General features: G+C 39.2%; 1 protein-coding gene across 1 annotated transcript in view; it reads left to right on the plus strand.

Moving 5' to 3' along the window:
* The first annotated feature begins 1,257 nt into the window (after positions 1-1,257).
* The window catches only part of THEGL (theg spermatid protein like), a 41,607-nt gene continuing 14,933 nt past the window's right edge, over positions 1,258-27,931 (plus strand). Inside the window, exons 1-5 of the mRNA XM_045834037.1 lie at positions 1,258-1,885; positions 11,188-11,218; positions 18,558-18,623; positions 21,903-22,040; positions 25,560-25,697. Coding sequence (XP_045689993.1) covers positions 1,258-1,885; positions 11,188-11,218; positions 18,558-18,623; positions 21,903-22,040; positions 25,560-25,697 — 1,001 coding nt within the window. The remainder of the gene's footprint in view (positions 1,886-11,187; positions 11,219-18,557; positions 18,624-21,902; positions 22,041-25,559; positions 25,698-27,931) is intronic.

A 27,931-nucleotide genomic window follows, 5' to 3' on the forward strand; every position in this document is an offset into this window, starting at 1 on the left:
GAGGGGCACTGATGGGCTCTGCCAGGGTCACATATTCATCTTTTAACTAATCTTTGTGGTCATTTTGCCCAGACCAGGGAGGGGGGCTGCATTAGCCCCCTCAAGCCATCTGGAAGAAGTTTCCCCAAAGAAAGAAGGGGTTCAACTTTTAGAAGGAAAGTGAAGGGATGCTGGCGGCGGGGGGGGACACACTAGAAATGACAGGCATCTGCAGTCATTCACTGTGCTCACTACTGGGCATATATATACCAGCTGCCAGGACAGAGAATGTCGTTAAGGTGTTTATATTCTGGCTGGGGAGGCAAACACAAAAATTTTTTAAAGCAGAAAAATAATTAAAAATTGTGTATAAACAAGGATTTGAGATAGAAAATAATGGTAGAACCTTTTAAATATTACTATGGGTTCCGAAAGGTCTCTCTGAGTAGGTGGATATTTAAGCTGAGCCCCCGAGGATAGAAAAGCGCTGGCATGTGAACAAGGGGAGAAGTGGGCTCCAGGTTTAGGAAGAAACTGAAATAGGAAATTGCTGGACATGTTAGAGAGGACCTGGAAGGCTGGAATGTAGCCAGAAAAGCAGGGCAGCCCACAGTAGCTGAGAGAGAGAGAGAGAGTGAGAGAGAGAGAAAGGAAGGACTAGATCACTCATGAGGCACCTTGTGGTGCAAAGCTTGGGATTTATTGTAAACACTTTGGAGTGTCATAATTGGAGGTCTACCAAGTCAGAACACCAGTTTGGAAGGCATTAAGGAATCCAGAGGTCTAATGGTGGCCTGGACCGTCAATCTCAGCATCCCTTCCGAGCATGATTAGAGGACGAAAGCCTATGCAGAATCTGTGTCAGGGAACCTAACAGAGACCTGGCTGTGCTGAGTGGCGTGGTAACTAGTCTGGAAGCTGGGACGTCCTGCACCAGGGCCTCAGCAACCGAGAGAGCAAATGAAAGTACTCACCCTCCACGCAAGCCAACAGCTGGTCAGCAGCGCGGCCCAACTCTCCGCGGACATGCGTCTCCGGCTCCATTTGACCCACAGGGGAGCTGGCTTGTGGGCCCCTGGAGCAAGTCACGTCGCCTTGGCAACCGGAGAACAGTCGGGGGAGTGGGCGGGGACGCATGGAGACTAGCAGCCTCTGTGTTAGGTAGGGGTGGGCTGGGGTCCGGTGCGGGTGGCTCCTCATCTCGCTCCCATAGCACCCAAGGCCATCAGCGACCCAGCTAGGCTCGGTGCCTGGTGCAGCGGAGCTCCCCGGACCCTCATGGAGAGACAAGAGTTTTTGGGTTCATTAGAGCTGTTAGATGGGCATAATACGACAGAAGTGTCTGCTTCTTTGGAAGTTCTCCAGGCGCCCTTAGTACACAGGATCCCCAACCTGCACGACGAGCCCACCGAGCCTGAGGAGCAGGAAGAGCTCCAGGTATCCGAGGAAGCCCTCGAGCAAAGCCAGCGAGACGAGGACAAAGAGATCTCCGAGCCCCACAAACGCTATAAGTCATATTCACTTTCTGACCCCCACAAACACTGTAAGCCCTATGCTCCCCGTGCTCTCCAGGGGCTCCACGAACGCAACAAATCCTACGAATCCTGTGAAGTCTACGAATCCTACGAATCCTGTGTGCCCAGGGAGCCCCATGAACCCCGTGAATCCTGCGACCACTACGAGCCCTACGATCCCTATGAAGTCCATGTGCCCCCCAAGCCTCAGGAGCCAAATGCGCCCCGTGAACCACACAAGCTCCGCGCGAGGCGTAAACCCCGTAGGCCCCAAGCTCCCCGAGAGGCCCACAAGTCCCACGAAGCTGAGCTGCTTCCCAGCTCCGCCTTGATGATCTCTCCATCTCTCGTGATCAGATTCCCGCCATGGATTCCCTGGTGTTCTCCGAAAGGTGGGTGTTGGGGTCCCTCCACAGTACTGAACAACCAGTCCCACCTAAACCTTGGTGTCCTTCTGTGAAGGTTTGCATGCTCACTTCGTTTTAAAGGAAGATGGCTCATGTGTCACTTACCTGCTGCCTTGCAGTCACCTCTTTTGGGACCTGAAGGGAGTCTGATGGGAAATTGAGACTCTAGTAATGAGAGAAACTGAATGTCTTCACTCTCTCCTCCCTTCACCTGATGACCTCCTGGCTGTCTTTGATTATCCATTGTCACTTCTTTTTGAAGCCCTTCTTAATTTTTCTTTACAGTTAGTTATTGCATTCCTCTGGGTTGCCTCTGTCATATTAAGATTTTGCATTTCATTGTTATCTTTCTCCTCAGCTAAAGGGAGGATCATTGAAGGTAGGATATTTTTTGTCAGTGTTTGATCAGCTCATGGTGACACTCAAGAAATGCTAGTTATTATATTGTTAAAGTTGTAGTAACAAAACATTCACTGAGCAAGTATTAAAAGGATACATTTACTAAGTGCTTACTGTATACTCAGTCCACACCAAGTTCATGGGGACAACAGGGCTAATGGGACTTGGGTATGAACATCTTTTATTCTGACCACACCAGCTCACTTCTAACTTTTCAATGATAACCCAACTCACAAGTGTTTGTCCACATTGGACTTCCGATCCCTTAGTTGACTATTTTTTAAATCTTATATATTCCTTGACTCCTCTTTATCAGCCTCGATTTTATGGTCTGTCATTTCAGTTGCTCAAGTAATCTACCACCACATTGGCTTTTTGGTTAACCACCATACTTCTCCTAGCAAAACCTCAACTCTGGTGAAACCCAACTACCCACCTTCTGCTTATACAACCAGCTGCTGTATAAAATCCCACATTCGTACTGAGTGCTCTTATTTCAGGTTCATGACCACTAATCTCAGTTGGTCACGTGGCACTGCCTAGGAAGCCCACTTTATTCACCTAGTTCATTCCCACTCCTCCAGCCTCACACCTTTGACCCCAAACAGCCTCACCCTTTATTGAGAAAATAGAAGCAATCGGTCACAAACTGCCTTACTTTCTCAACACTGATCTATTCCCAAATCTGCACCCATGGCTTCTGTATTTTTTCGTATTGCAGGAAAGAATGGTGCCTCTTTCTGTGAAAAGAAATATCCTGCACTTCTGCTATGGATTCACTCTTGCCTCCTAAAGAAATTGCCACAGTTATTTCTTCTCTTTCCTATGGCATCAATTTCTCCCTTTCTAATCAGTCAGTCCCATGAGTATACATTCTCCAGGACCTTCCATCTTGAACTAACCCTTGATCCCTGTGTCTTTTTCAGACCCCTCCTGCTTCCACTATTTTTCTGTCCCTTCACTGAAAAAGTTGTTAGAAGAGTCATCTAATCACTGATTACCTTTTATCATCTATCATTCCCTCCTCTACCCACCTAGTTAGGCTTCTTTCCCCTCCACTCCATTGAAATTATTCTAGTTTACAGCCTTTCTCTCCATCGCCAAACCTGTCAGCATGTACAGAAATTTCAATGTCCATATGGACGATCCACTTGGCCTCTCAGTTCTTTGACCTGCTCTCTTCGAGTGATCTTGTACTTCACTCCATCTTGGGCATGGACTGGCCTAGTCTTTGATAATGTCAACTGTTGTACCACTTCTAAAATCTCTATTTTAAGCACTCTAATCTCTAACCATGCCCTATCTTTCCACCTCACTCACTCTTCCTCGTATCCCCTCCATCAATTCTTCAGCCTCAAAGGGAGTTCTAACTAACTGATGTTATTAGCCTTTCATTACATGTCACTACCTTATGTCTTTCTGTCCCTCCCCACTCACTTTGCAGTCCACGTTACACCAATAGAATCACTCCCTTGCAAATATCCTGAAGTCCCTTGCCTCTCCCTCTATCATTCTTGCCAATTCTTGTCTGCACTTGAAAAACAGATGATGAGAACAGAAAAACAAACAACTTTGTATATGGGAGTTGATTCACTTGGGATGCCCACTAGCAATGGAAGCTTTTATTTCTCTGTAGCCTCACCACTGGAGTGTGTGCTCAAACTTTTGGCTTTTTGAAAATCTAATACATGAAAAACAAGTAGTATGTCAATTAAGTTTTCATTTGTAATTATCTTATTTTATGAGTGTTATTAAGTGTCATTTTTGGTATATATTTTTCCATGTCCTTCACCTACTTTCCTTCACTTGCTAGGTTTTCTCCTTGTATCCAGGGAGATTAGCCCTTTGTCTGGGGTATGTATGACATTTTTTTCACTTTGCTGGTGTTCTGCTTGTCTTTGCTTATTTTTATTTTGTTTTTCCCTAAAAACATTTTATAGTAAAATTTATCAGTCATTTCTTTCATGGTTCTGTATTGAATCATCATTAGAAAGGCCTTTTTCTACTCTTAAGTTACAAAGGAATTCACCTATGTGTTTTCTTTTATCAACTTTTAAAAAAACATTTAGATCTTCGATCCATTTGGAATTTATCCTGGTGTATGGTGTGACTTATAAATCCAGTTCCTAGTGCCTACCCAGTGCCACCTTCACCCAGGTGAATGAACATGAAAATTAGATTTGAAATTATAAAACAGTCACAAAAGTGCAGACTTAGGGGTGTGAGAGTACCTTAATAGTTACTTGGGGATGTGATATTTTAGAGCTTTAGTTTGTGTAGAAGTACACGTTTTTGTTGTTGTTTAGTAAGAAGGAAGGGCTTGCCCTCTTAGTGCTGCTGCCTTCTCATCCTCAAGCAAAATCCTTCCCTATATTCTTGCATTTCTTGTCCACCTGACCCTGAGCTTCAGCAGTGGGAGCACAGTGTAGGGAGCTGTGCCTACCTAGGAGAGGGGCAAGGAAGAATGAATAGCACTGTCAGACCATACAGCTTAATATACCACATCATAGAGCATCCCAATGTTTGTTTACATAGTCACACCCAACAGAGAACTGGACTACTTTAAGACCAGTCTTCAAAACAACAGTACACCTAAAACAAACATGAATTTTACTTCAAAAAGCCTTGAAAGGTACCGTAGGTCTTACTGAAGTATTCTCGAAGAAATTATACCACCTAACAAAGCAAAACCTGCTAAAATGTTCTAGAGGCGTTTTTTTTCCCAAGTCCCTGTCACTATCACAGCAACTCCCCCCAATACCTTTCTGTGTCTCTCAAGCTCCAGCTTGCCTCAGTTCCTCACTCCTCTGTGCCCTTTAGATCTGTTCTGAGAGCTGCTTGTAGATTACTGGTACCCCATTCGGCACAAGGACTAGAGGCTGAGCAGCTCAAGTGTGGGCTCCTTAGGAGGCAGGGTAGAGGGCAAGGTGGAGAATAGTTATACTTTGTATTCACTCATATCATGTTACAAAATGCTTTATTTTTACACGTGGGTCTCCCAGGGTGGGAGAGCCTCAGCACCGCCAGGAGCGGATGGGGCTTTGTCTGAGGGAGCGTTCTCCCAGCAGATGGCAGCCCTCTCCGTCACACGGTGTGGAGCACAGACCCGGTCATCCCGCTCGCTCACTCCAGAGGGCGACAGGAGCAATGTGGTTTATGTGCTTATCGAATAAAACACAAACATTTAAAAGGCATGATAGAACACACACAAAAAACCAAAACTACAGTCCAATATCTCTGATGAGCACAGATGCAAAAATCCTAAACAAAATACTAGCAAATCGAATATAACAGTTCATTAAAAACAATACATCATGATCAAGTGGGGTTCATTCAGGGGCACGAGGGTGGTTCAACATACACAAATTGATCAAGGCAATACACCGTATTAAAAATAAAGGATACAAATCATATGATTTTATCAATAGATGCAGAAAAGGCATTTGATTAGATACAACATCCACTTGCGGTGAAAACACTCAGTAGAATGGGTATAGAAGGAAAGTACCTCAACATAATACAGGCCATCTATGGCAAAACCTCAGCTAAGAGCTTAATAATGAAAAGCCTGAAAGCTTTTCTCTAATATCAGAACAATATCATCTCTGTACATTTTCCATTCTAGCATTTACTGAAGTTGTTTCAGGCAAACACATTCCCCTTGACCAGTACTTTGTGGGGAAATCAGTTAATTGGGAAAGTGCTTCATAAGATGGGTTTCTTGTAAGAAATTGCATATAAGGTAACCTCATCTTTTCTGAGGAATAATACTTGGAAGAATTTTGCCTTATATTCAGTCACTTGTGGCATTTTACTGGAAACATTCTTATATTTTTAATTTAATTTTGTTTCATGAAACACTTTCATGGTTTCATGAAGAGTCAAGTTTGAAGAAGGGAAAAATAAGAAAATAAAATTCTTTCATTTTCTATTATTGCCTGATTATTTTATGCCTGTATGATACCAATGAGACTTCACAAGAGAAATTTCTCTCAGATTTCAATATTAGAAAAAGTTGGTGTGTTTTGCTTCCAATGATAGAATGCTCAGTTGCAACTATACTGGGCTTCGTTGCACATTCTTTCTTTGTTTAATTTTATTTTCCTTTCTCTTCTCCTTCTACTATTTGTCTACTTCTGTCTTTGAATTTTTCATCTTGAAACAGATAATATTCTATTGTAGTATATGTGTTTATGTAGTAAGCAACCTCAAATCTTTTTAGAAATGAGGGGAAGGTATAAATACATATAGAAACCAATAAAACTACATGTGAATACATGTTCACAAGGAGGTTGTCATCTCACTAATACTTATTTTCATAGTTAGGACCCTTAGTAGTAAATGGGTCCTTAACAATTACTTAAACTTTTTTAAAAATATATTTTATTGATTATGCTATTACAGTTGTCCCATTTTCTCCCCTTCATTCCCCTCTGCCCTGCACATTCCCTCCCACCTACATTCCTCCCCCTCTTTGGCTCATGTTCATGGGTCATACATATAAGTTCTTTGGCTTCTACATTTCCCATACTATTCTTAGCCTCCCCCTCTCTATTTTCTACCTACCATTTATGCTACTTATTCCCAGTACCTTTTCCCCCCTCTCTCCCTGTCCCACTCCCCCACTGATAACCATCCACATGATCTCCATTTCTGTGATTCTGTTCCTGTTCTAGTCATTTGCTTAGTTTTTGTTTTTGTTTTAGGTTCAGTTGTTAATAGCTGTGAGTTTGTTGTCATTTTACTGTTCATATTTTTATCTTTTTCTTAAATAGTCCCTTTAACATTTCATATAATAAGGGCTGGGTGGTGATGAACTCCTTTCACTTGACCTTATCTGGGAAGCATTTTATCTGCCCTTCTATTCTAAATGATAGCTTTGCTGGATAGAGTAATCTGGGTTGTAGATCCTTACTTTTCATCACTTTGAATACTTCTTACCAGTCCCTTCTTGCCTACAAAGTTTCTTTTGAGAAATCAGCTAATAGTCTTATAGGAACTCCTTCATAGATAACTATTTGTTTTTCCCCTGCTGCTTTTAACTTTCTATCTTTATCTTTAACATTTGGCATTTTAAATATGATGTGTCTTGGTGTGGTCCTCTATGAGTCCAACTTGTTTGGGACTCTCTGTGCTTCCTGGACTTGTATGACTATTTCTTTTGCCAAATAGGAAAGTTTTCTTTAATTATTTTTTCAAATAAGTTTTCAATTTTTTGCTCTTTCTCTTCTCCTTCTGGCATCCTTATGATTCAGATGTTGGTATATTTAAAGTTGTCCCAGAGGTTCCTAGGCCTCTCCTTGCTTTTGTTTTTGTTTTGAATTCTTGTCTCTTCCTTTTGTTCCAAATCATTGGTTTGAATCCTGGCTTCCTTCCCTTCACTGTTGGTTCCCTGTACATTTTTCTTTATGTCACTTTGTATAACCTTAATTTCTTCATTTTTTTTTTTTTGCTGTACTCAATGAGTTATCTGAGCATCCTTATTACCAGTTTTAAACTCTGCATCTGACAGGTTGACTATCTCCATTTCATTTATTTCTTTTTCTAGGGTTTTGTTCTATTCTTTCATTTGGGCTGTATTTCCTTGCCTCCTCAATTCAGCAATCTCCCTATGTTAGTTTCCGAGTATTGGGTAGAGCTGCTTCTACTCCCTGTCTTAGTAGTGTGGCCTGTGTAGCAAAGGCACCTGTAAATTGTGTGAGATGGAGCCTTAGGTAATTGCCAGTTCTTGGCAACCCACTTCACTGCTCCGCAGCTCCACTTGTTGGGGGCAGGCCAGAGAGAGGGGACAATGCTGTGGTCTGGCCTCCAGAGGTCAGAGTGCCTCCTGGCACTTGCCCCATTTCTAGTCACATCACCGACTTTCTGTATGCACTTGGTGACCCTCCAGCTGCTGCCCTGGGGTTTGCATGTGTTCTAAGTCTATGCAGACCCTTTAAGCTGCGAAAATCCAACAGTTTCTTCCACCGCCCAACCCTCACTGGTTTTTAGAGCCAGAGGTACTGGGGGTTTATCTCCCTGGTGCTGGAACCCTGGGCTGTGTGGGCTGGCCTGGGGCTGGGATCACTCACTCCTGGAGTAAACCCTCCTGATTTTTATCCACCACACAGGAACATGGGACCATGGGCTTGGACATGGCTGCCTCTAGTCCATACCACACCACCCCTCCTCCTACCTCCTTGATTCCACCTCCCACCCATCTGGATGAATGCGGCCTCTTTAAATCCTTGGACACTGGACTTCCATAAAGCTCAATTTTCTGACAGTTCTGGGTGTTGTTTTGAGATCTGGTTGTAATTCTTTCTGTGGTTGCATGAGGAGGTGAAGCGTGTCTACCTATGCCTCCACCTTGCCTGGAAGCCCCAGTTACTTATACTTAACAGTTAAACACTTTTTTTTAATTCATAGGAATTTAAACAAAATCTTAATTATTGAATTTTTAGGATTAATGAAAGCTACCAGTTATTGTGTGTGTACTATGTGTTGGGCACTAGGCAGAGTGCTTTACATGTATTACCTTGTTTAACTTTCACACAACAGCCTTTTGAGGTAAGAACATGAGGAAAGTAAGGTACAGAGAGCTTAGGTGAACTTGTGAGATCGGAGGTCAGAGCCAGGATTTGGTTCTAGGCAGTCTGATTCCAGAGCTCGTGTCCTAGCCACTAAACAGTATTGAAGTAGTCCTCAAACTTGTCTCCTTCAAAAATTACTGGTGCCCATCACACCCTCAGAGGTCAGATTTAATGGGCTTAGGGTTTAGCCTGAGACCGGCAATTTTTAAAAGATCCTCCAGGTGATTCTAATGTATAGACAAATATGGAAGTCATTGTGCCACTGCTTTTCTTGGAACATTAGCTAACAGTAGCCACTTAAGAGCTGAGATAACATAAAAAGTGTGTCTCTGAAATACACAGGGAAAGTCCAACCTGTGGGAGAAATGGTAGCATGGAAGGGCAAGAGGAAGGAGCATCAGTGGTTCATGTCAGCAGTATTTGCAGAGGATGTTTAAGGATTGATTCAGTGTTATCCTGACTCTCTGACCTGTACAGATAGAGCTGCAGCCACATGTGGGAATAACACATGAAAACCCACAGAACAAGTGTGCGACTTTCATGGATGTCAGCCAGGCTGGACACGGGGGCATTTTCATAGGCAACTCTCATCTTTTCCTGAGGTCTGAGCCAGTTTAGCCTTAAAAAGTAGAATAATAGAAAATATCCAATTTCAAAAATTACATGTGCTTTTAAAAAGAAGTTCATAGCCTATCTCTTACCAGGCTGTAAATTCCTTGAGAGGAGAGAGTCATCTTACTCATTTTTATTCTCTCAGCAGCTGACACCAAGTTGCACATAGAAGCCCAATTGATATTGGGAGTGCTTCCTACATCTCCTTTGGTACAATGAGGTTGTAACTAATAATTCTAACTGCCATTCATCTATGTGCATCTACGTTATGCAAGGTGCTTTTCATATATGCCACAGACCTTTACACAGACCTACTTATGATCCTTCTATCTGAGAAGGGGAAACTGAGTCTCAGAGAAGTTAAGTAATTTGCCCAAGATTTTTAGTTAGCTGAGTAACTAACAAAACTAGGGGTTGAGCAATGTCTGTTTGATGCCAGAGCACACCCACTCTCCTTTACCCAAAACATTCCAGAGGGTAGAAAATGTTATTTCAGATGTAACGAAAAACTCCCAAACAGAAATGATGGAGAAAAATCTATCATTATGAGGCCCATTAGAATAAGCATTTGCACAACTTGGCCTGCATGATTTTGTACATTTTCCTACATTAAAAAACCCCTTCTAAATGTGAGTTTTAATTTGCTTAACCAACCACTTACTCTGTTTGAGACATTTCAGGCGTATCCAGTTTTCCACTGTTAAAGATACTGCAATGAACAATTTCGCACATAAATCTTTGTCCACACTTGGCATTATTTCTTTAGGGTACATTTCTAGAAGTAGAATTGGATTAAGGAATGTAAGCACTGCTGACTCATTCTGCCAAGTTATTTTTTATGAAGTGTACTAATTTAAATTTTCATCTGCAGTACCAAGAGTACTTGCCTCTTGTTATCCTTTCAGCATAATTATCTTTGCAAAAAAATTTTTTTTGCTAGTTTGATAGTTTAAAAAATACCTCATTTTTATTTGCAGTTTTGATTACAAGCAAATTTGAACTTTATGTTTATTAGCCCTTTATATGTCTTTATACATGAATTCAATTCTATCCTTTGTCCATTTAACTGTTAACATCTACCTTAGTGTTTTTCTTATTTATCTATACTTTTATATTCTTCAAATATTAAGACTGTTAGCAATTATCATACTTACTGCCAAATATTTCTCCAAATTCTTAAACTCTTCAAGTTTTAATTTTTGACATACAAAAGTTTTAACTTTTAAATATTTTAATGTATTATTATTTTTCCTCTGTCTTTTAAAAAAATATTTCATTTATTTATTTTCAGAGATGGGGGAGGGGAGGGAGAAAGAGAGTGAGAGAAACTTTAATGTGTGAGAGAAACATCAATTGGTTGCCTCTTGCACGTCCCCAGGACCTGACCTGCAACTCAGGCATGTGCCACTGGGCCACGACAGCCAGGGCTCTTCTATGTCTTTTGTCACCTTCAACTCAGATTAAAATCCAGTGATTGGGTAGATATTCTATTATTTTTGCTTTAATTCAACTTAGAAAAATATTTAACTCCTCAATGGTGGCTTATGAACTGTGGTTTATTTCGGTAATGTGTCACATTTAACTTGGCCATTCCCCTATAGTTCTTTTTCCCTAGCTCCTTTCGCTATTGATTTGTGATACTATCCCTATATATCTTTGGTTCTTATTGAAGCTAATTTTTACATTTGCTTTTCATTTTTGCAGATGCTGTTCCCCGTGAGTTTTTAAGGAAATGGTAAGGCCATAGTTACAGTACCATTCTTCCAGACTTCAGTGGACCAGCCTAGCTGAATGGAACAAATTCAATTGGGGGCATTTGATGCGAAAGCCTAACTAGGGGTTTTTGAGAAGGTTCCTGTGCTTTCCCTTCATCATAAAGCCCTTTTCTAATGACAGTTCCTTTGGGAAAAAGAAAGTAGAGAAAGATAGAGATTACGAAATGAGAAGGGGAGAGGAGATGCATGAAAACTCTTCTGTTTGCAGTGTTTTACTTATTTGCTAAATACTAGGTGTCACATAGTAGGTATGAACCTTCATGGGACTTGGGATTCTGCATTGATGACCCCATATCATAGATTTTGTGAAGCTCCATGTCAATGTTTTCCACTCCCCCCGACTCTAATTCAAGTACAATGATTAGTGACATTTCAAGAAAATGCCCTTTATAAAAAACATGTTTCTGTGTACATGTATGCACATACAATGTACAAAATAGGTATCTTCTGAAAAATAGATGTTTACTCTTGGTTTGGCTAAGATATGGTTACAAGAGGTTTCAGAATAGAATCATTAAAGAGAAATACCAAATACCAAGCATTCTTATCAGTGGTTCATATAGATGAGAAATAAATAATCAGATTTAATTTTTATCCACTCTTTTTATAAGTGGGTTAAACCATTCATATTTATTGTTATTTTTAACATTTACATATATTGTTATTATTTAGACTTATTTTGCATTTTCTATGTATTTTGCTTTCAATTTTTTTTTTCTCCTTTCAGGCAGTTAAACTGCTACTTTATTTATTTATTTATTTATTTATTTATGCTGTAAATAAAATTTTAAAAAACTTTATTTTAATCGTTGTTCAAGTGCAGTTTTCTGTTCTTTACTCCCATCCCAGCCCACCTTCCCATCCCTCCCCACCTCCCTCCCATTTCCACCCCCTCTAGTTTTTATCCTTGTGTCCTTTGTACTTGTTCCTGTAAACCCTTCCCCTTTTCCCCTGAAATTCCCCTGAAATTCCCCTGAAATTCCCTCCCCTCTCCCCTCTGGTCACTGTCAGTCTATTCTCTATTTCAGTGTCTTTGGTTATATTTTGCTTGTTTGTTTGTTTTATTGTTTAGGATCCTGTTAAAGGTCAGATCGAACTGCTACTTTATTTTCATGTAATGCTTGGCAGTTAAAAAAATTTTTTTCTTACAAGAATCCTGAGACGTCAATAGTGCAGATATAATCAACTAAATTTTTGAGAAAATGAAATTCAGAGAAGTATCCATTTAAAATACCACATCACTAAAATAAACATATGCTGAGTGAGCAAACTCTCCTGTGGCTAAATAGAGCCATGGTTTACCTAGTAAGTGTTTATACTTTTTACATTTTTAAAACTATTTTTATATTTTTTAAAGATTTCATTTATTTATTTCTAGATAGAGGAAGGGAGAGAGAAACAGAAGGGGAGAAACATCAATGTGGGTTGCCTCTCCCACATCCCCAGCTGAGGACCTGGCCTGCAACCCAGGCATGTGCCCTGATTGACGTGGCAACCTGTGGTTTGCGGGCTGGCACTCAATCCACTGAGCCACACCAGCTATACTTTTTTTTTTAATATTGTTTAGAGAGTGTCTTTTAAATATCTTTGTTATTATTTTAATTGTAATTATTATACTGATTCTTGCTTTTGTTTGGTTGATTTGGTTTGATTCTATGACAAAATTGTGCTATCTCCATTACCTATCTCTGTCCCCATTCTCTGAAAACTTTTTGTTGAAGAATTGTGCTGTGCCTTATTGTTATGAAATATTTTCTGACCATAAACAAAATAGTTCAGTGTAAAACACCATCTTGAATGAAAGAATTATTTGAACTATCCCATCAATTCAGATGTGAAATCGTTTCCATAATTATTGCTATATAAATGTATATTTATTGCTTTACACCCAAGGTAAAGATTTTAAAAACTTTCTTAGCTATTGGCAAACTATAGGAGAATAATAATTATCAGTGAAAACACATGACAGCAATGTAATCCTTATTTTTAAAATATGTTCCTTTGAGAGTTGAAATCTTTCAGCCACATTCTTTTATTTCTGCACAGGATCATGGCTAGACACTGTGAGGTAATGCAGTACTACAGGCAAGGGAAGCCTGTGTTAACATGAAGCGATGCAGGCTGGAGATGTAGCTATGGTGACATAATGCACAATAGGTGAATGAAAAGGAGAGGTGTTAGATCTCCACACAGAATTAACAAATGTTAGTGAGATTATTTCTTACTGAAATAACAATCCAATTTAAATATCTATTGGAAACTAGGAAACTTTCGATGGTCTTGTATAAAATGATACAATAAAAAACATTATTTAGCGGGTAAAGAAAAGGTGATGAAGGAAATCTTGAGTTGGAGGTGATGATGTAAGCCAGAGTCTAATTTGCTTGAAAAGATTTTTATGTAATAAGATGGTTTGTCTGTAACTGTGAGTTTCTTTCTCCTGTACCTAGTCACCTCCCCGGAAAGTTGGCTCAGGCTATCCCAGAAGAGCCCATGAGGTACCTGCATGGTAAAACCATTCCTCTATTGAATGAGGATTTTGTTTTTCCTGCAATTGACAGTATCTTCACTGTTCCTAGATACTAACAAACATGACTTGGGGATTGCATTATGTCAATTGCATAGCAGATCTCCAAATGTTTTACCACCAAATAATCTTTTGATTGTCTCTACCCATTAGTACAATCTCAAGTTTTGAAAGATTTTTTGTTGTTCTTTACAAAACAAACTACACTAGTTAATTTTTTTTAATTAAGGGCACCTATAAGTATTAATCAGTCTTCTGTCAGCATGAGGTAACGTATGGAGATGATATACTTCAGAAACAAATTTGGTATTTTGTGTAGTCTCTACAAGCCTGACTGTTGATGGTGTGGAATTCCATTTGACTTTTTGAAAGGTTCTAAAGATTGTGAGCTCCCATTATTATCTTCATAGATCCCACAAAGATTTGGGAATTTTAGGCTGAGAAATCTTGAATTACAAAGCAGAGTCCTGAGGGAAAAAAAAATGCAAATAGATTAGTTGCAATTGGAAAGGGGGGAGTTAGAAGAGTCCAGAGTATGCAGTGGGGGGAGGAGGGTGTGGAGTTGGAATATTATTCTTACTACCTTCAAACCTGTATTTTAGCTAGCAACCTCCTCAAGCACTAAAACAATCTTAATGTATCACTTTACCTGTTTACTGATAGTTCCAGGATTTTCCTATATAAGACACAAACTATTTTAAACAAGCTATCTATTTTAACCAAACTATCATACTACCTGCTGCTGGGGAGGAAAAGGAAAAAGGAAGGGACATTAACAAGTACCTACTCTGTGGTTATAATGTGCTGGACACACAGCTCTTTGAGATGGATATGGTTATTTTCATTTATTGATGAGGTTAACTACATTTGCCTCCTGTTATTTTTCAAACATATGGGCATGCCTCTGCCCCAGGGCCTTTGTGCTTGCCATTGCTGTTGGCATGCACTGCTCTTCCCCTGGAAATTTTGTGTATCTAGTCATAGTTCAAATAGAGCCTGATCAATAATACCTTCTTTGATCACCCTACTTAAAATTCTAACCTTCTCCCCACCACATACTCCTTATATCTCATTTACTTGCTTTCTTAATAGCTCTTATTCACATCCAATATACTTTGTTTACTTTACTTCCAATATTTACTTTATTTCATTTACTGTCTTTCTGTCCTTACATGAGGGTAAGGACTTTTGACTGTTTTATTCACCAAGGCACCCTCAGCCCTAGATCACTGCTTGGTACATAGTAAGTTCTCTTATTGAACAAGTGAACTAAAGCTCAGAGAATTAAGTAACTTTCCCAGGGATAAGAAAATGACATTTCCTTTTAAAATAATAAATCCCAGAACCCCAGTGTTAGTACTGGAATAATAATCTCTTAGGTGAAAATAATTGTCGTATCAAATGCTCCTTGTTCCCAAGACTGATTGCTGCCACCATCACACTGGCATCAGGTGAAGTGTCCCATTGTTAATACTGTGGTCTGGCTGTGTGGTTGTGTGCGCGGAATGCTTACTTGGATTACTTTCCTAACATAGCTAAGGCAATTTGTTAAGGGGAAAAAAAGTCATTACTAAAGGCTGAGGGACAATGTAGGTGACATACAGAGAGTGATATGGAAATAGATAATCTGATTGAAACATTTTAGCTTCATCTTCAGAGTGGGTGGCCCACTTTTGTAGATTGCAGTCTTGGGGGTTCTTATTATATTATCCCTCTTCTTGATGGTTTATTCCCTTAAGTATTATGAATGTCCTTCCTTGTCTCTTTTTATGGCCTTTGTTTTGAAATCTATTTTCAAAACATCAATACTGAAAATATAAAACATCAGTATTGATATCAGTATTGCTACTCCAACTTGTTTTTCATGTCCATTTGCTTGGAATATTTCTTTCCCAACCCTTCATTTTCAGTCTGTGTAAATTTTTTTGTTCTGAGTTGGGTCTCTTGTAGCAGCATATTCATGGGTCATGTTTTCTTATCCATTCCGCTACCCTATGTCTTTTTTTTAAGATTTTATTTTTAGAGAGAGGGAAAGGGAAGGAGAAAGAGAGGGACAGAAACATCAATGTGTGGTTGCCTCTCATGTGGCCCCCACTGGGGACCTGGCCTGCAACACAGACATGTGCCCTGATGGGGAATTGAACTGGCGACCCTTTGGTTTGCAGGCTGTGCTCAATCCACCGAGCTATACCAGCCAGGGCTACCCTATGTCTTTTGACTGGAGCATTTAATCCATTTACATTTAAGGTTATTATTGGTAGGTACTTATTCATTGCCATTTTTCCCCCTTTTACCTTTAGCATCTCTTTCAATGCTGATTTGGTGGAGATGTATTCTTTTAGAATTTTTTTTTTTTGGTTTGGGAAATGCCTTATTTTGCCTTCCATTTTAAATGAGAGCCTTGCTGAGTGGAGTAGCCTTGGTTTCAGGCTTTTGCTTTTCATTACTTGGAATGCTTCTTGCCATTCCTTTCTGATGTGTAGTGTTTCTGTTGAGTAATCAGCTGATAGTCTTATTGGGGCTCCCTTGCATGTTGTTAGCTGCTTCTTCCTTCTTTGGGAGAGTCTCTCCCAAAAGTCTCTCTTTGTCTTTGAATTTTGCCATTTTAATAATGATGTGCTGGAGTGGGCCTCTTTGGGTTCATCTTGATTGGGACCCTCTGTGCTTCCTGGGCTTGTGTGACTTTTTCTCTCATCAAGTTAGGGAAGCTTTCTGTCATTACTCTTTCAAACAGGTTTTCTATCTCTTGATCCTCTTCTTCTCCTTCTGGTATCCCTTTTGTATGGATATTATTATGTTTCATGTTGTCCTGCAGCTCCCTTAAACACTCTTTGTTCTTTTTGAGTCTTTTGTTTTGTTTTGTGACTCCGTCTGGGACTTGTTTTCTACCTTCCTCCAGCTTACTGATTTGATCTTCTGATTCATCTAGCCTGTTTTTAATTCCTTCTACTGTGTTCTTCATTTCAGATATTGTATTTTTCATTTCCTCCTGGCTCTTATTGATAGTTTATGGGCCCTCTTTCATGCTGATGGAGTTCACAGTAAGTTCCTTATAGTTTTCCTTTAGTTCTTTGTAGTTCTCACTGAGCTTATTGAGCATCCTTATAACCCTTATTTTGAGTGGAATGTCTGATAGTTTGCTTGTTTCCTTCCTTTAGCACTCTTCTGGGGACTCCTCCTTTTCTTTCAATTGGGGTTTGTTCCTTTGTCTCCCCATTTTAGGTTACTCTTCTTGTTTGTTTCCACTTCTTAGATTGATCTGCTTTGACTTCCTGTCTTCATGATGTGACTGACCTTCTGTGGTAGAAGACCTGTGGGATTCAGTGGTGCATGCTCCTTGATCTCTTGAACTTGATAGGACAGGCTTTATGCCATTTACATGGGCTCTCTAGTTGTAATTGGGTTTTGGTTGTTGCTGGGTCATTCTGGGTCCTTCCCTCCAGCTGGCTGACAGAGTCACTCTGCCCACCATGTCATGTATGCCATTGTACAGGTGCTGCCAGAACAAAACCAAACAGCCCAGGAAACAAACTCACACCTGCAAAAATAACCCCACCCACAATCACACTATCAACAGCAAATGAGCCAATATTAATAAAGGTATACAGAGATTAAAGTTATTATATAAGAAAGTAAAAATGAATATGAGATGAATAACTGAAAGAAAAAATATTTTGAGAGGGTAAGGGTAGGAGCAATAAGATTAGAGAATAGAGACAAGGTGAAGAGAGAAAGAAAGTAAAACTTACATTATAAATAAAAAAGGGAGGGAATAAGGTAGAATGGAGTAAGAGACGAGAAGCGTATAGTATTAGGTTTAAAAGAAACTAAAAAAATTCTCTCACTCTGTCCACCACTTCCCCAGCCCCCACCCCAGCTCTGCCAGAGCTAGGGTAAATGGTTGCAAATGAAATTTGTGCATTGGCCCTTTAAGAGGCTCTCTGTGTCTCCAGTCCTCTCTCTCTGGCAGACAGAAACCCTGCCAATTTTCACAGCTGGATGTTATCTGGGTTCCTTTCTGGCTCTGGTGATGCAGGCTGGGGAATCCAGCTTGGGGTTTAGACCCCACACTTCTCAGGGGGAACCCCCGAGCCACTGAACTATCCCTCTGGAACTTCAGCTGCCGCCCATGAGAGCCCACCAGCCCTCTCACGTCTCCTCTGCACTTCATACCTGTCACGCTGTGGTAAAGTGCTTTATTCTGTCTGTCTTTCCACGGTTATAAGACTTCTCCCAGCTGTCATTCGGTTGGTTATTCCAGATGATTTCTCTACAATTTAGTTGTAATTCTAGATTGAAACTGGGAGGAGATTAGTGTAGCTTCTACTTATTCCTCCACCATCTTGGATCTTTCTGACTATATATAGAAGTGAGAATTTTGGGTCTACAATATTTTTGAATACTTTAAGCTCTTTAGAATTCTTCAAATCACATCAAATAAGATATGGTGTTGTTGTTTTTTTTTTTGAGAAAATAGGTATTTATTCATTTATTTATTTATTTTTATTTTATTTTATTTTTTAATTTAATTTAATTTTAACTGTTCAAGTACAGTTTTCTGTCTTTTACTCCCATCCCAGTCCACCCCCAGCCCTCCCCACCTCCTTCCCATTTCTACCCCCTCCTAGTTTTTGTCCATGTGTCCTGTATACTTGTTTCTAGATATTGTGGTTTTTTTTTCCCCCTCACATGCGGTTTGTTTGAGTAGAAGTCATCTGATATAACCATATTTATAAGTGTTCTCTTTGAATTAATCAGCTGGTATTTATTAGTGTTTTTTCCAGGAAGAGAATGCACGATCTTTCTAAGCCTAAAAAACAATGGGGAACCCCAGATAGGTAAGAAAATATTATATAGTTTTGTTTGTAATTATGTATTCCTTACATTAAATAGGTAAGTATTATTCTTACCTGCCCACTAACCTTGCATCCTAGGTGTATCCACCTCACTGCTCAACTGGATCCACTGAGTGAATATTATCACCTCAGTTGAGTCAACACATGGAAAGCAAACCCCTCAGTCAGTGGGTTTCAAACTTGTGCATTAGAATCACATGGAGACCTTTAAAATGCATTAATGTTTGGGTCTCATGCCCAGAAATCCCAACTGCCTGGTTTGGGGTGCAGCCTAGATTTTAGGACTGTTAAAAGTTCCCCCAGTAATTCTAGTAGGCAGACAGGTTTGAAAACTGCCATCCCAGGGTGTTACTCCATACTCCTTTGAAACTCTTGTGTCCATCCTCCAGGTTGCTCCTTCTAACATCTGGTTCTGCTGCCTCTGAGCCTCCGTCTAGAGCACACCTGTTCTCTAAATCTCCAGCAGGCTGAACCCACCATCCTGCCACTCTTAGCTACAGGACTCCCTTTTTATTGTTTAGCTCTTGAGTAAAGCCTGAATATTTTCACTTCTTTTCTGTTCTTCTACTGCTTTTTTTTAAAAATTGGTAGACTTTATTTTTAAAGTAGTTTTAGGTGTACAGGAAAATTGAGCAAAAGTACAATAGAATTTCTATATTACCACCCACTCCTCTAGTTTCCACTATCATTAACAGCTTGCATTAGTGTGGTACATTAGTTATAGTTGATGGACAAAAATCACCACATTATTATTAATAAAGCCTATAGTTTACATTAGAGTTCACTTTTTAAGTTGTACAGTTTTATGTGTTTTGACAAATGCGTAGTCACGTATCCACCATTACAGTGTTATACAGAATATTTTCACTGCTCTAAGAATTACCTCTGCCCCATCTATTCATTTATTTCCTTCTCTCTCCCCTCTCCAAACTCCTAGCAACCACTGATCTTGTTCACTGTATGTATAGTTTTGCCTTTCCCAGAATATTATGTAGTTGTAGTCAAACAATGTGTAACCTTTTCTGACTTCATTCACTTAGCAACAGGTTCCTCTGTGTCTTTTCATGACTTGATAACTTACTTCTTTTTAGTGCTGAATAATATTCCATTGTCTAGGTGTACCACATTTATCCATTCATATGTTAAAGGACATGTTGGTTGCTTCAAGTTTTTGGCAATCATGAATAAAGCTGCTATAAACATTTGTGTGCAGGTTTTTGTATAGATAGAAGTTTTCAACTCATTTGGGTAAATACCTAGAAGTGCTGGGTCATATGGTAAGAACATATTTAGTTTTGTAAGAAACTGCTAAACTCTCTTCCAGTGTGTCTGTGCCATTTTCACCAGTAATTAATGAGAGTTCCTGTCGCTCCATATCTTCACCAGCATTTAGTGTTGTTAGTCTCTTGTATTTTAGCCATTGTAATAAGTATGTAATAATATCTCATTGTTTTTGTTTGCAATTCCCTAATGAGATGTTAGCCTATTTTATGTTTATTTGCCATCTTTATATCCTCTTTGGTAAAGTATCTGTTCAGATATTTTGTCTATCTTTTAATTGGGTTGTTTGTTTTCTACTGTTGAATTTTAAGAGTTCTTTGTACTTTTTTGAATACCAGTTCTCTACCAGATGCTATCAACTAAATCTTTATGTCCCCTCAAAATTCATATTTTCAAATCTAATCCCCAATGGGATTAGGAGGTGGGTCTTTGGAAGGTGATTAGGTCAAGAGCATGGAGTCCTCATGAATGGGATTAGTGCCCTTATATAAGAGATTCTGGAGAGCACCCTGACCCCTTCCACCAGGTGAGGACACAAGCTTCTGCTTTAGCCTCTTATTCTCCCTGAAGTCATTCTCTCTTCTCTAATCTCTGTTTCATATCACCACTAGGTGAGTCCCCAGTTTTCACCATTCATTCACTCACCAAACCCTGATTGAGCACCTGTTGTGCACAACACTAAACTGTGGAAGGGGAAATCTTCAAAAGGTTAAGACATAATTTCTCTCCTGGAAGAATATGTAGGGTGGAGAGGAAGGGGCTCCTTGTCAAAATTGTGGAGGGCCTTGTAAGCCACAGTGAGGAGTTGGAACTGTATTCTAGAGCAAATGGAAACCTTTGAAGTGTCTAAAACAAGGAGATGACTTGATCAGATTGGACTAGAGAAAGATCACTCTGACAATGCTGTGGAGAAAGGAACATGGATAATGAGATCTGGACAAGGGAGATAACCACGGGGATGGTGAGAAATCAACAGAGTTGAGTCATACTTAGGAAAAGGAATCAGCAGAATGTAGTACATGGAGATATTAATTTATTAATAAACATTTCTAATAGTGAGTCTGGCTGATGCTTGTGAACTGGAGACAGAGGAATATATATAATATAGACAAAAATTAGAAATAAAAAAATGGCTGGGGCCTTTAAAGGGATAAGCTCAATTAGTTGACAAATTCAGGTATGTGCAGAGTCAGGTTACTGAGGTAACTTTTTACCTTTTCTTGGCCAGGTCTCTAAGGCCTTCCCCATTGATTCTAGCAAGGTGACTTAATTACTCCCAACATGACTTTCTGCTTCTGCCAGCACACGCTTTGCCCAATCCTTGCTTATTCCCATTTCTCATAGGTACCCCAACCTGAAAGGTGTCTTTTTTTCTGGCAGTCTGTGTCTTCTACTTACTTCTATGACACCTTGTCAGGTTAATCTGGGACAGATTTCTCCCTCTCTTTTCACACCCTGCCCAGTAATCATACCTGTTTCACAGGGCTGTAGAGACTAAATGACCTGATGTCTGTACAGCACTTAGCCCAGTGCCTGGCCCTCAGTAAGTATTCTATAAACAATAGATATTAATATTACTCTCTTACTGTTTTATTGTATGACCGCCTGGCACAGTTCATCACCCAAAGTGAGAGCACAGCATAGAGAGGTGGCATGACCACTTTATGATAAACTGACTGTAAATTGCCATGTTAACTACCTGATGGCAGAAGCAGAACTATCTACCTCTAATAGGTTCATTTTGATCACCACATGTTAAGGTTGTAGATAAAACCATCTAATCTTATTTTAATTTCAACTTACATAAAGTAGTTTATCTGCTTCTGATGCCTGGAAATTGTAAAGTTTTGTAATAGAGATAGTTCTTAAGCTGAAGTAAAATTAGTAGAGAAGTAGTCTAAGATGTTCATTAACAGTGAATTTCTTTCCTTTTTTTGCTTATTTTATTAAACATTTTTTCTTTCTTTTTTTTTTAAACAGAATACTATTTTGGGGAAATCAAGACCCTATTCGCCCTGTTCGCCATGGTGCTTTGAAGACTCAGATTACCAAAAGACTTGAGAACCTTGCCTTGCCCAAGGAAGTCTCCTACAGATATATACCCAACAGGTTAGTATTGTATGTTATCAGGTTATTTCATCAGGAGTCTCTAGAAAAAATGAACACAGAACCCATCCCTTTTTATCCAAAAGTCATAAATAGTCTTGTAGTCAAAATTTATTAAGGATTAGGGAGTCTATATGTTTCCAATCTGATGCTACAGTAAAACTTTTCCAGAGCAAGATCTAATATTTAGCTACTACAGATGTGTACTATATCTTATAATGTTTTAATTTATCAGGATTTCTATATTTTAGTAAAGTAAGGGCATCGTACAAGGATAGGCACCAAATGTAACATTGCTGTGGATAAACTTATTTGTGCATGGAATTTTATGAATTTTGTAAACCCCCCACATGCTTGATTACCACAAGTTAATTAGGACATCTGAAGAGAAAAATGTTGTCAAAGCTTTTGATGCCCATTGCCAATTTGCTTTTAGCACATGTTTGTTAAATGACTAGACTTTTTGCTGGTTGTCTCTTTAAGGAACTACTGTGGTGGGGAGTGGGGACAGATGTAAGCAGTGAGGGAGGTTAAAGTAAAAAAAAAAGGTGCAGACACTATTATTCATCTAAAGCTTGGTTTTCAGAGCAATTGAGGTGGCCATTTTTCCATCTTTTTCAATATACAACTTTAGTCAAAAGTCAGCAATTTTTCTGGTAGGCACAAGATATAAAGTAGGCCAAAGTCTCTGTTGCAGCTGCCCAACTCTGCCATTGTAGTGGGAAAGCTGCCTTAGACATGCACATACTGCATGTCCATGTTCCAATGAAGAACATGTTTGCATCCATGTCCATGAAGGATATTGGTCTGTAGTTTTCTTGTAATGTCTTCATGGTAATTTCTTTGTTTTTTATAACATCTTTTTCATGGTAATGCTGTTACCATTGAGTTGGAAAATGTATAAAATTGGTATTTATTTCTTCTTTAAATATTTGATAGAATACACCAATGAAGTCATCTAGGCTTAGAGGTTTTTGGTGGGAAGATTTTTAACTATAAACTTAATTTATTTAATAGATATAAGGCTCTTATGAATTTGTCAAATTAACACTTGCTAAGTGGAGCACAGGGTGCCAGATGGTGAACTGCAGTTCAATGGCAGGTCATAGAGGAAATTGAAATAGAGAAGCTTATTGCTCACAGGTCCTAGAGAAGTACCTGGCATGCCTCAAGGGGTCACACAGGGAGGTCAAGGCAGAGTCCAGACAAAGAAAGGCAGAACCTGGGGCACATGTTTTTATTGGGGTCCGTGGATAGAATGCTTTGGGATTTCCAGGCTAAAGCCAGATTGGCCAATTCAAACCAAAAGAGTGGGACTTTGGTAAGCTCCCCAGGAATCTTCTGGGAGTTGAGCATGAGGACAAGGCATTAGGAGTCAGGGGAGACAGACCAAGGGCCATTGGGTAAATGGAACTTGCATTTACTTTGTGACTTGGTGGGCTGCTGTCTAGGGCATGTGCTTGCATGAGGGACTGATTTTTTGTCACTGTAGGCTGCTTGACCAAGCAGAATGGATTCAAGGCAATGGTACCATGAAGAAGCTTAACTAAACTTTTGACAAGGGCTGTTCAAGTTATTTCTTTCTGAATGAGCTTTGGTAGTATATGTTTTTCAAAGAATTTATCCATGTCATCTGTTTTAAAATGTGCTGGCATAAAGTTGTTCATATAGTCTCTTATTGTCCTTTTAATATCGTCCAATCTCAAGTGATGGTCCCCTTCTCTCATTCCTGATATTAGAAATTGTGCCTTCTTTCTTTTTTGCCAATCATTCTGGCTGGAAGTTTATCAATTTTTGGTTTCATCAATTTTTTCTATTATTTTGCTGTTTATTATTTTTTTATTTCTGCTGTGTTCTTTATTATTTCCTTCACTCTGATTACTGTGGGGGGAGGGTTCTCTCTTTTTTGTAGTTTCTTAAGGTGGAAGCTGAGTGTGCCTGCTACCTTGATGGAATTGTGAGACTCGGGTGTGGATGACTGGAGTGGAGATGCATAGAAAGACAGCAGCGCTGTATTCTATCCATATGCAGTATCTATAAGGAGAAAAGATATGCACACATGAAATGTAAAATTAATACACAGTTGGTTAACGATAAAATCTTATTTGAATAGTGCTTTTTAACTTATAAAATGATGTACACCTCTCACTAAATCTTCATAATCACCATAAAATGTATTATTTCCTCCATCTCACTCATGCACTTCTAGGTGCCCACAGCATAAAGCATAAGTATTATGGTCAGTACATATATTCACGGCATTTGGTGTTTGCTGTTCCCAGCTGAGAGAATGTTGAATCATTGAGTTATGTCTCTGGTGTCCTCCCATCTTCCTTTTTGTGTTTCTCACCTGCTCCCTGGGCTTCTACCCTTTTCCCTATTCTGCAACACATCTTGCTCTTGTGCTCATTGGCTGCCTAATAACGTCTTCCTTCCATTCCTCCCACTCCTCCCACACTCCTTACCAGGGTCTGGTCTACCTGAAGTTGCCTCATTGGTCAAAATCACCTAATCCCAGGGAAGTACAGGAGGTTCCCTGCCTGTCTGAGTTTGGCTGTGTATGTGGGTGAGGGTGGCTGCGTCAGTCCAGTCAGGCAGTGGCGCGTGGGCTGGGCAGGCGCAAGCCCTCTGAGAGCAGATGTGTGGTATGTGGACAGGCCTCCAGATTGGATGGTCACAAGCACAGGAGGGAGATATGGGCTTAAACACTCCCAGACTTACATTACCAACCAGAAGACTGAGGCCTGAACATATGGATGCAGATCTACATCCATGAAAATGTTAAAGGAGCAGAAGTTCCTAGGAAAATAATATAAGTGGGCCTGCAATCTGATCTAACCCCAGGTCCAAAGTAGTCCATGTCACTTCCTTTCCCATTGACGATGTACTGTATCTTGATTAAGAAAAGATTGAGAGGCAGGAGTGAAAAGAACAGTATTGTTATTTATCCTAAATAAAATCTTAGTTAACAAAACCCAATTATGATGAAATAACCTATATACCATAATAAAGTAGAATTTATTCCTGAAATCAGAATTCCTTTTCACAAAGAAAAACATCAATGTAATTCATGCTATTAACTAAAAATATAGGAAATATATTTAAAGTATCTATATAGAAGTTAAATCATTTGGTTTGAAAGCAGTAAATGTTCTCTTTATCAATATACTTTTTTGTTTGTTTAGAAGATGCAATTTGTTTATTACATAAAGTTATCTGTTTTGGAACAGGATATTAGAAACCAGCTGAAAACTTAATGGGGGTAACCATGTTAGTATATTTTTTGGTCTGTTTAAAAGATGCAATTTATTTATTATGGTAAATTGTCTGTTTTGGAATAGGGTATTACAAGGCAGCTGAAAATGGGATGGCTGCAACCATTTCTAATTTCTTCCCACGTAGAAAATAGCTCAGCAGTAAAGGGATAAGCTGTCAGGCCCCTTTCCCTAGAGCTGAGAGTGTCAGTGTTTGAATTCAAGTGGTAATTTGAATTCATGCTTGTTTCACTTCTTTTCTCTCTACAACTTGCAGGGTTCAATATTACTATAGCTGCGGTAGAGAATCTGTAATCTGGGATATACCTCCTCCTGTGCTGTTAAGTAAACCTTCCAAAAGGATCCAGAAGCTAGCACAGCCCAACAGATTCAAGATAATGCATCTAACAGATAGGTAGAATACCTCGAGACCCTCCATAAGTTCTAATCTAATCTGGTTAAATGTCACAATATTGTTGTTCTTATTTTAGTGCATACAGTTGCCTAAACTAAGTCATCTTGTGTTTCAAAGGACCATTGTAAAAAAATATTTTCAGCAACTCTAGATAATCAGATCTTCATCATTAATTACATTTGACATGCTAACCTTAACCACTGTCAGCCAATTAAAAGGAAATGTGCAATGAAATGTTATAGGTTTTTGCAATTTATAGAATTTAATGTTTTCTTATGCCTCTGTGACTTTGCACATGATCTCCCTTTTGCTTTGAATGCTGAATTTCTCCTTGTCTTTAAAAGACAGCTTAGTGATACCTTCCACAAGGAAGCTAAGATTGTGATGTGTCTGCTGGAATATGCTAGGTTACATTAATGGAATATATACAGTGCACAATTACAGGAAAGTGGTAGTACTACTGTACACTAGTCAGAACACATTTGGTGTATATCTCCAATTATGGATGTTATACCTTAGGGTTCGGGGCTGGGCGAAAAAGGTAAGGGGATTAAGGAGTACTAACTGGTACTCACAAAATAGTCATGGGGATGTAAAATACAGCACAGGGAATATAGTCAATAACATTATAATAAGTATGTATGGTGCCAGGTGGGCACCTGAAATATCACAGGACCGCCTTGTAAAGTATACAATTTTCTAACCACTATGCTGTACACCTGAAACTAATACAAAATGATGTTGAAAGTAAACTATAACTGAAAAATAAAAAAATAAAGTGATAATACATTTGAGACTATTCAGGAGGAGATAAATGAGATGTTGAGGCTTTTGGAAACTATATTATATGAAAATAGTTAAGGAAAATGAAATGTGTAGCTTAGAGAAGAGACTAAGGAAGCAGTATACCTGCTTCCTTGTTTAAAGGGTCAACATCTGAAAGAGGAAGAGGAGGTAGAAGTAACATTACTTTATGTTCATCCTGGAACTAGAAGTTGAACAGGAATTTACAGAACAGCAGATGTCAGCTAAGTTTAGGAAAATTTTTCTGATTAGCTATCCAGTAATGGAAAGGTTTATCAGGAAAAGCCAACTGTCATTTCCACCCTGATTTCTGAAAGTGTTCAATCATAGTCTGGGATGATCACTTTACATTGATTTTAGTAAAGATTCCTGCATTCAGAGCGAAGTTGAACTGGGCAACTTAAGTCTTCTTCCATCACAGAATCTACCAAAAGAGGCCCAATTCTTCTCACAGAATTTCTTCATTTGCTTATTTATCAGTTCATTTGACAAAATCTGCTAATTTAGTTGAAATATACATATAAATTTATAGTTATATATTTACATTTATAAACCAAAGGGATACTTTCTTTATCTGTCACCACTTTTTGAGACACCTAAGTTTGATGTTTCATGCTAGTGAAACCTCCTTGAATGTTAAAACTTTTTGCATTTTTAAAGGTTTATGTCTCCCTGCTCTCCTAAGCAGATTCTTCAGCTACTGAGCAAACATGTAACCTTTGTTCACTGGCTTGAGATCTTCATTATGAACATCAACTACTACATAACACTTTAACACAGAAAACCTCTTAGGAGCTGATGAGTATGAAGCATAGTTTGTCTTTAAGTGAAATGGTCTGACCTCTGTGGTTTAACAGTAGGAGATGTTTCCTTCTCATAATTTTCTTGTAATTTCTTGTTTTATTGGGGGAATAGTCTCTAACCAGCCTCTTTTCTGATCTTCCCTGCACTGGAAATAGATATCAGCTTATTAGAACTGTGTGGAGGTAGGAAAGCAAGTGTTTAATGAAAACACACAGGGCTTGTCAATGTGTACAACGTGAGGTTGGATTTTGTGGTATATTTTAGCTGATTCGCTAGAAGGACTCAACATCAGATTTGAGCAGTCAGATGACACAATCAGCCAACTTAAAATAGGTTAATTGAGATGATCAAGTCTGAGGAACAGAAGAAAAAAAGAATGCAATAGAATAAACAAAGCCTCATAAACCTGTGGGATGTCACTGAGAGTATTAACATAACCATAATGGGCATTTCATAAAAGAGAGAGGGGAGATAATGGGGCAGAAAGAATGTCTGAAGAACCAATAGCCCAAAGCTTCCAAAGCAAGATGAAAAATATGAATCTACCCATCAACAAACTTCAAGTATGATAAACACAGAGATCCATAACTGACACATCATAATCAAACTCTCCGCACCCAAAGACA

Source organism: Phyllostomus hastatus, unplaced genomic scaffold, assembly GCF_019186645.2.
Source record: "Phyllostomus hastatus isolate PE091 unplaced genomic scaffold, TTU_PhHast_1.1 phas_contig_196, whole genome shotgun sequence".
Lineage (NCBI taxonomy): Eukaryota > Metazoa > Chordata > Mammalia > Chiroptera > Phyllostomidae > Phyllostomus > Phyllostomus hastatus.